This window comes from Myotis davidii, unplaced genomic scaffold (genome assembly GCF_000327345.1).
Source record: "Myotis davidii unplaced genomic scaffold, ASM32734v1 scaffold854, whole genome shotgun sequence".
Classification (NCBI taxonomy): Eukaryota; Metazoa; Chordata; class Mammalia; order Chiroptera; family Vespertilionidae; genus Myotis; species Myotis davidii.
In genome coordinates, this window is record NW_006285939.1 from 1609317 (window position 1) to 1618384 (window position 9068).

At 55.0% G+C, this 9068-nt stretch overlaps 1 protein-coding gene across 1 annotated transcript in view; it reads right to left on the bottom strand.

Annotated features, from left to right (window-relative positions):
• VSTM4 (V-set and transmembrane domain containing 4) overlaps window positions 1-9068 on the bottom strand; it is an 89074-nt gene that overhangs the window by 63269 nt on the left and 16737 nt on the right. The window contains exon 3 of the mRNA XM_006757152.2: window positions 3917-3982. Within this exon, the coding sequence (XP_006757215.1) occupies window positions 3917-3982 (66 nt within the window). The remainder of the gene's footprint in view (window positions 1-3916; window positions 3983-9068) is intronic.

The window sequence follows — 9068 nt, forward strand, 5'->3', positions numbered from 1 at the left end:
AGAAAGACATCGATGGGAGAGAGAAACATTGATTGGTTGCCTCTAGTATGCCCAACTGAGCCACACTGACCAGGATACAGTCCTGGATTTTACACCATGGAGCAGACTCACTGGGAACAGGCTGCAGAGCCGAGTCTGGGACAAAGGGATGGGGAACAGTGTGGGCACAGTGCCAGGCAGACAGATGTGGGCCAGGTGGACACATCTGCCTCATAGGGATTCTGGAGAGGTGGCCCCTGGACCAGAAAGCAAGGAAAATGTGGTCTCAGTGTCATTCTCAGATGGAGAGAAGCTGTCCTACTGTGTGCTGCTGGAGCAGGCACCCCCATGCACAGCCCACCTCTACATCTGAACTCTGCCCTTGGTTCTGGGACTGCAGAAACCACGGAAGGACAAGGCCACGGTGAGACACTACCACAGTGTCCCCAGAGCATACTGTAGACATCAGTGGCCACTCTGCCCTGGCAGGAGGCGAGGGGCTCCAAGAGGCCCATGTTAGGGTTTCAGATCACAGCCTCCTCAACATGGCACAATGGGGACTCTCCACAGGCAGCTACCGATACAGATCATAAAACATCAGGCCAGTCTGGAAGGCTCCGCTACCCGCCGAGCACACAGGCCCTCCGGCCAGCAGGCACCAGCAGCCGGTGAGGCCCCACCGGCTCCAGTGACCGCCTGCGTGCTAGTGTGCCCTTGACGCTGTCTGCACCTTAAAACGTGTGGCCTCGCAGAAGGAGAGAAGCCAAAACAGTGAGCTTCCCCAGGTTGGGCAGCAGCCATCACCCCAAAGTTCTGTTTTCCTCTGTTCCAACCTTTCCTCCTGCTGCATAAAGACTATGCGAACCAAGACCCAGCCCTGACCCTGTGAGCCAGGGCCACAGCTGCCACGGGTCCCAGAGCAGCTGGGGCAAAGCTGAGACCGGGCAGGCAGGCGGCTCGTCCCAGGCAGCACGCTCAGGCTGGCCTCCGGGCCCCACTCCTTTAACCCTTACAGAAACACCTCCCTGGCTACAGGTGCTGCTCAGAGGTTTTAGAACAGCCCAGGCCAAACAATGCTTGTCCAGACTGAACCCCAGCCTTCAGCTCCAAACTGAGCAAAACGCCTGTGGTTTCACTACATCTGGGATTTGCTTTCAAGGTACCCCGTTTACCTGCACCTCAAATAATTCCAAAATCCTGTTGCATTCCCCGAATTCATCTGCACTTTGTCTTCTGCCATTGCACTTCCAGAGTCACCAGTGCTATTTTTAGGCTCAATTGCAAGCCACCATGCAGAACACAGCCCCGGCCCAGGCCTCCCTGAAGCAGATGGTGGGGACAGCAGGCTGGAGAGATGATCGCCCCGTGGGGAGGCTGAAATGGTGCACAGGGTTGCATGCTCGCTCCCGTCCTCCCAGAAACCCAGGCCACATAGGCCTGCAGAGTGGCCCCCAGAAGGCAGACAGCACCTGTTGCTGGGCAACCCGAGGCTGCCTGGGTATGCAGAGCTGCTTTGAAACCTGGTGAGCCCAGCACCCCTCAGCTCAGGCAAGGAACCCAACTCTCCCGAACCACTGAATCTGGGAAGTGGATGCCAGTCCTCTCCATTTCCAGAGCCAACGCCAAGGCCGGGGAGATGGCAGCTCCGTAGAGGGAGCTGTGCACTCTGCCACTGTTTGCCCAGCCTGTGAAATCTGAGCAACAGCATCTCGTGAGAGGCCTGACAATGCCTTTTTGTGCTGCGGGTGCACAGCCAGGCCCCGCCAAGCCCCGGAGGACGGATGACCACCGGCAGGCCCCACTGTAGCTCTCCCATCCAGGAACAGAAGGGCAAAGGCCTGGGATCAGGCGCCGGGGAATTGCAACTGTACCCCTGACCTCGCCAACGCTGCGCCTGGGTTAAAAAAGCAAAGCCCAGAGAAACGGATGCCGAAATCCCAGGGGAAGGGTGCCATGGAAACAGCTGATCTGTGCCGAGAAGAGAGGGCCTGCTGGGCTGCCTGCACTGCGTAGAGCTAAGCCGAGAGTGACCCTGACACTCTGTAGCCACACGTGAACTGCAAAGCGCTATTACCCACAGAGTGTCTCAGAGATGCTGATCGTGCTGCAAGGCGCTGGGGACTACACGCTACAGTCCTTCCAAGTACATCGTCCCCGTCCTGGAAATAGCGGGAGCCCTGACACACTGCACATTCTCTGATCTCTTCCTGAACATGTAATCAGGTTCTCAGGGGGGCATGGAGTCTGGGTTACTACTCCCAGACCCCCAGGAGACTGTGACCTGGTGGTAGAGCGGGCTCCCTCTGTCTCCACAGCCAGCGACCTGCCTTGGGGCCTCCCAGGCCTCCCACCCATCACCGTCCCGGCCAGAGAAGCTGGCGACAGTCGACCGCTTTTCCTGCTGCCTCACCTTCCGAGGAGTCCAGTCACTTTCACGTTTGCTAATGAACAGACATTCACTGAATGAAAGGCTAAGGGAGGAAATCGGAGACTATTTGGCTGGAGGTCATAAATAAAGAAAAAGGCAGCTACAAACAGGCAGAAGCAGAGCGGGGAAAACAAAGCATCACTGTTGGAGCGAAGCGCAACCAGAGAAACAGTATCTGTGACTTCGAAAGGCAACAATCACCCTAATGGCCTACCTGAGTGACACCTTACGGTTGGCAAGCAAGGTGCATAATTATGGTTGCACTTTCCCAAAAGGAAAAGTGCTTTTGAAAAAAGTCGTGATCGACTTTAGAGGGAGAAGGAGAGAGAGAAACCCCGGCCTGACCCCCTGCTTGTACATAGCTCCCACTGCTTCCCCCAGGGCAAGCTTTGCTCCCAGCACACCTGGTGAGTTACCTGAAGGGGTTGGTGAGGCCCCAGGGCACACTCTCCTGGGATCTTTGTGACAAGGTCACTCCCATCTATCCATGCCTGCCGCACATGAGTGACCCCTCACCATGTCCCAACCAGCTCTTAGCAGGACTCGGTTTAGTGCTGACCAGAGGCCCTGCCTGGGAGCTGACAAGCACAGTCCCTCATTGCTTATGGTCAAAGTCCTCAGCTCTGTGGTCATTGCTGTGGCTTTCCTGCCTTCGAGGCCCGGTTCCTAGCCTTGGCAGGCGTGGCATTAGGGGCAGAAAATTCTTTGCTGCAGGAAGCCGGCCTGGGCATTGTAGGTTGTTTGGCAGCATCCTTGGCCTCTACCCAAGAGATGCCAGTAGCACCAAAATGCTAGTTGTAGCACCAACACTATATGCACCTGTTGGCCAATGTCCCTGGGGAGGCCCAGCTGCCTCCTGCTCAGGTCCTGCCGCAAGGCTCCAGGTGGAGCTGCCTCAGAACCACCGAGTTCCTGGTTCTGTGAGCAAGGGCAGTGCCCGCCAAAGGGCATCCATAAGGGCTCCCGGAGACGCTGGTGTGGGCTGCGGGTCTGCGACCAGCTCGGGAGCCACTGCTCAAAGGCCTGGCTGTGCGGGAAGCAGCTGTGCTCTCAAGCCCTTCCCGCTCGTCAGAACCTCTGCAAATGGGGTGCAGGCATCAGTGCTTCCAACGACCCCTGCAACTTCAAATGGGTTGAAAAGCACTTGCTTCAGATTTCAAGCTGTTTCCAGATCCCAGGCTCCTATGAACCTGAGAAAGAACTAGTCGCAGTGGACGTTATTTGCCATTTTTGTTTTACCCGAAGGTCCTTCCCTAAAATCACGTGAGAGTAGGAATTCTGGAGCAAAACAAAGCCCCAAACGATGCAGCCTGGAGCTTCCACCTCCGCGTTTCCTAAACCCTCGGCACCACCAGAATTCCCATCCTACTCTTGAGTAAGTTTAGGGCAAGAAAACAATGTGATATTGTGACAAATCTAAGAAGTTAGGGTCCTCTCTTCCTGCTCTAGTCCTTCCCTCTCACCTTAAGGTGAGGTAGATCTTATAACAAAACAGAACGCAAGCTTTACCTGCAAAAAACGCCCACGTCCCCGTCTTCCCAAAGGATGAGTCTTCAGAAGCTTTGAGGGGAATCACTGCAAGACAAAACGACACAGCACAGCGTGAGTAGAGTAGCTACGGGCCCAGCCTGCCCCGAAGCCCGAAACCAGGCCGGACGGCACCCCGGACCTTTACACAGTCATCTTCACCTGTGCAGAACCACAGTTACCGGCCACGAGGCACGGGCCACAGAGAGGTGCCAGGACTTGCGCATAACCACTGAGAGATGTTGTCTGTTTAAAAGCCAATTAACGCCAAAGCTGGGATGCGGTCCAGTAGAAGTCCCACTGCCCCATATTCTCACAAAACAGATTCCCCAGTGGGGATTCCAAGAACCAACACAGTAGTGCTTTTACCATTTGGCATCTCAAGATAGAGAAGCCCGAGGTCACGTGGTGACTGGGGTCCGCGCTCTGAGCCCCGTCTTCTATGCAGGACACCCACAGAGCAGCAGGACCTGGTGTTGGATTGAGTCACCCTGTTTGCTTTCAGCCACTGACTTCGCTGGGCCTGCTCTGGACAGGCATGGGAACAGAGCTGAGTCACACTATTAAATCTGAACATCATACTAAATTAAAGAGTCTAAACCACCGAAAGTCCCATGCACAGGGGTAATACTATCTATAATAATAAAAGCATAATATGCTACTTAGACCAGACATCCATCTGGATGACCTTCCAGATGACCAGGTGAAGCCAGGGCTGCGAGGGAAGCCCAGGTCCCGGGTGCCAGAGGGAAGCCGGTGCAGGCAGCCGGGGGAAGGAAGGCCTACTCTTGCACGAATTTCATGCATTGGGCCTCTAGTCTGAAAGGGCCTCTAGTCTGAAATAAAAATCTAAAATTAACCCGACCAAAAAACGAAAGGTTCCAGGGAACTAAAATGTTGTCCAATAGAATTTTCCAAAGTGATGGACATGGTCTCCCTGTGCTGCACACACAGTCCACCTGGCAGAGAAGCAGAATTTGTGACTGTATTTCGTTTCCATTAACTTAACTTTAAATAGCATTTGTGGTCCATGGCCACCACACTGAAGAGCTCTGGAGAAGAGATCTAGGACCCGAATAAAAAGAATGTATCATCTATCTATCATACAGCTATCACCTATCATCTATCATCTATCTATGTTGTCTTTCAGAGAACAATAAGGGTAGCTGAAATATATGTACACAGAGATAATGTGTAATTATGGAAAACAAATGTATTTACAGAATATAAATATGTAATTAGCAAAGCTAAAATGCAGCTTTTCCCCGCTTTTCTAATTGTTCTCAGAGGAGGGCCGGGTCTGCTGTAAGTTAGCCTATAGTTCTGGAGAAGAACTCCTTTCCCATTAGAACCTGATTCCCTGACACCAGAGCCGTATCTCCCACCTGCATATCCCCATCCCTGGGCACACGCCTGGCAGCTGGCAGAGGCCGAGTAAATAAACAATCTATTTCCTTCTAACGGCCCCACCAAGGAGGCGCCAGGCGTGGACTCAGTGGGTACTTGGTCCTGCACGGAATTAGACATGTCAGACAATCTGTCTACCACCCTTCTTGCCTCATTGCTCCACTCACAGCGTCTGCACTCGCTGCCTGTGAGAGCAAACAATCAGATCCCGCCCTTCAAGAATTTAAACTAAGAAAGCGTGCATGCGGTTGCTGTGGACCCTCGGGCTGGAAGAAATCGTGGACTTGGGGGCAGGCAGCTGTGCGTGGAAAACGGACAAGCAGAACAGAATGAAGACAGACCCTGCACAGGAACGGAGGGAGTGAGAGGCCTACGGGGCTGAGAGGCTGGATCCTGACGGCACCTCGCATCCCGAGATAGGCCTGATGTGTTGTCTTTGCTGTCCTTGCCTCTGGAGCTCGGTGCTCTTCAATTACTCCTCCTCTCTCCTGAATTAGCGTGCATGGGTTTTCACAGCTTCAACTAATTAACCAGGGCCAGGCTAACCACACAGAGTCTGAATGAAGACAACACAGAAAGAGATGCAACTCCTATCAGCGGTTCTCAACCTGTGGGTCGCGACCCCTGAAAATACATCCTGCATATCAGATATTTACATTACAATTTGTAACAGTAGCAACATTACAGTTGTGAAGTAGCGACGAAAATAATTTTATGGTTGGGGGTCACCACAACATGAGGAACTGTATTAAAGGGTCACGGCATTAGGAAGGTTGAGAACTACTGTATGCTTACGTTTCCAGCACCAGGTGTCCCCACCACACCAGAGTCTCCCCACTGCAAGTGGCTCCAGGACCAGCAGCGGGTGCCATGGGACTGGTCGGGAGTGCAGGACCACTCGGGTGCCAGCCCAGATCTGCTGGACAGCACCTGCTTTCAACCCAGAGTCCCCGGTGAATCACACGCATTTAAAGTTCACGATGAACGGACGTAGACCGGGTTGAAACGTTATAGTTGCCATTTGCTGGTTGTGTGATTTGGGGCAAGTCACTTAACTGCCGGTGCCTCAGTTCCTCACTTGTTATGCAGGGATGACCAGGAGCCCCCTGCTCAGGGTAAGTGTGAGTAGCACAGTGATCAGTACATGTGACGTGCTCAGAACAGCGCCCGAGACCTCTCAAGCCCTCTGTGTCCACAGGACACCGGGTCCCCAAGGCAGGGACGTTCAGTTTGTCCCCCGCTAATTCCCACACCTACGCCTGCCTGCCCCGTGCTGTCGGCCTCGAGTGTGACTCCCCCGCTGTTCAAATATCCATGGACGGAGCTCCCTGTCGTGTGGCTCACTGTCTGCAGCCCGAACAGGCTGTGACCATTCCAGCAAAGCCAAGTGCCTTCAGATCTTTGCTTATTCATCTTTCTTCTTTTCTTTTCAGTAATTATGGACCCCTGATTTAGTCCAACTTTAATTCCCTTTGCCTTACGTGGGACAGGAGGCCCGGGCCCCCTCGCTGGCGTGTGGGGACAGGTGCTGCAAGGGCCAGCGAGCTGGGACTCGGAGCAGGGGCTCTGGGTGCACCTCCCCAGTGCAGCTGCCTTATGGGTTCGCAGAGCAACTGATCAACACCATGGCTGGAGTCTTAACTGTTCCAAGAAAGAAAACCTTCACAGAGTCTCCGAGATTTTCCCAAGGTTCCGCATAACAACCTTGGTCCACTGTCAAGCCACCTGTCTGAGTCCACACACCATGAGGGCACACAGAGGGGAGAAGGAGGGGGTTCCAGCCAGGCTGACATGGCGGCAGGGCTTGGTAGCGGACAAGCAGTGGCCCACCTCACTCGACGGTGCAGCTGCGCAAGGTGGGGAGGACGTAGTGCGACAGGTCAGGGAAGCAGAAGGGAGCCGTTTGGCCTCAGCATCAAGCCCTTTCCTCAAAGCAGCTTTACCAGGAACAGAGTGGCCACTTGGTTTTGTGTGGCTCCTACACCCGTGTATGAAGTGCATGGGCTCAGGGTGGAGAGGGGAGTGAAGTGCACTCCGAAGCTCATCATCACTGGCCTACGGACCGCTCCGTCATTCCCCGCAGACCCGGCACCCAGGGGCACAGCACCCTGCCCTCCGGGGCGAGGGGCCCAGGTGACTGAGCTGCAGGCCATCCTGGGCCCTCCCTGAGAACAAGACATGCTGTGACAGACACCGGGCCTTGGTCCTTTGGAAAGAACTGCTTGAAAGTGGCTCAGGATCAAACAGCCTGGGAGAATGCAGGGCAGAGGCCCCGAGACACCCAGATCCTATCTGCAGGCGTCTGGAGGCAGCAGGCCCGTGAGGGAAGCCATGGCTCTGCGCTGTGCAACAGGAGCCTTCACTCCTAAGCGGAACAGGATGCCGACTCCCCCGGGGGAGTTTCACAGGCTGTGATGACAGTCCCTTTGTCCAGCCCCTTCCTGGGCTCGGCTCCATGAGGACACTGACGCCTTCCCAGACCTGCGGGAGGGACTGAAGCTCCCATTGGAAGATGGCTGATGAGGTTCAGAGGCCCCTCTCCTCCTGTGCTCTCTCCCACCTGTTCCTGTAATGAAGGATCCTACCACTAGAGACGTTTACATGGCATCTACAGGTTACATCAGAGTAAGCGGCACTTTCCCACACAGAAAGCCTCTCAGGATGCAGGCGTCGGTGAAAAGGGTGTGCAGGGGCCCTGGCACAGGCAGAGGATGGGGCCACAGGGGCAGAGGACGCGCTGGGGGAGACCTTGGCAGGGGGGGTGGGGGGTGGGGGGGACACGCCTCCATGTGGCTCTGTCTGCGCCAGGCTGGTAAGTGCTCTCCAGACCCCCAGACCTTGACTGTGTAGGCCATGCCTTCACTTAGTGCTCAGAGCCTCACGTCCTAAAATCCAGTGGTAGGAGGATTCACTGGGACTCCTGTAACACGGAGATTTCCAGGCGTCACGCTGAGCTTCTGGTGTGAGAAATCCAACCCGGGGAGAGCTCAGCATTGCGTGGCAGGGGCACACCTTCGCCAAAGTCTGATCCGGGGCCCGCCCGGTGCGGAGAAGCCCCGCTCGCACGCACACTCCTAGTGAAAGTGGGTGTCCAGTCCACAGAGACGCGGGGGCGGGAATTCAAGTCTTGAGGAGTCAGGCCTGCGCCCCAATCTCCCTTCCGGCCTAGGGCAGGGTCCAGGACTGGAAACTAAACCAAGCTCTTCAATTTAATCCAGGAAAACAAGACCAAGAACAAACCTCAGGACTAAGCCAATCTCACAAGTGTGTTTACAAAGGACCCAGACGGGCCCTTACACAGCAAGGCCTCCGCAGCGAGTCTGAGGATGGTGTGTCTGCCAGGTGCTGCCTCAAGCGGGGCCGGAGGCTCTGAGTCCAGAGGCCTTCCTCCAAGGGCCTCTGACACTTCCCGCCGCCTCCCCGCTGACCGGGTTCTCTTGTTCCTTACCTGCCTCGCAGCTGAAGGGAAGAGGCTGTGCTTTCTTCACTCCCTAGACTCCTTCCTGGCCTGGAACAAGTCAGAGTTTCTTTAAAAGAAGAAATGAGCCCTAACCGGTTTGGTTCAGTGGATAGAGCGTCCACCTGTGACTGAAGGGTCCCAGGTTCGATTCCGGTCAGGGGCGTGTACCTTGGTTGTGGGCATGTACCCAGTAGGGGTGTGCAGGAGGCAGCTGATTGATGTTTCTCTTTCATCGATGTTTCTAACTCTCTATCCCTCTCCCTTCCT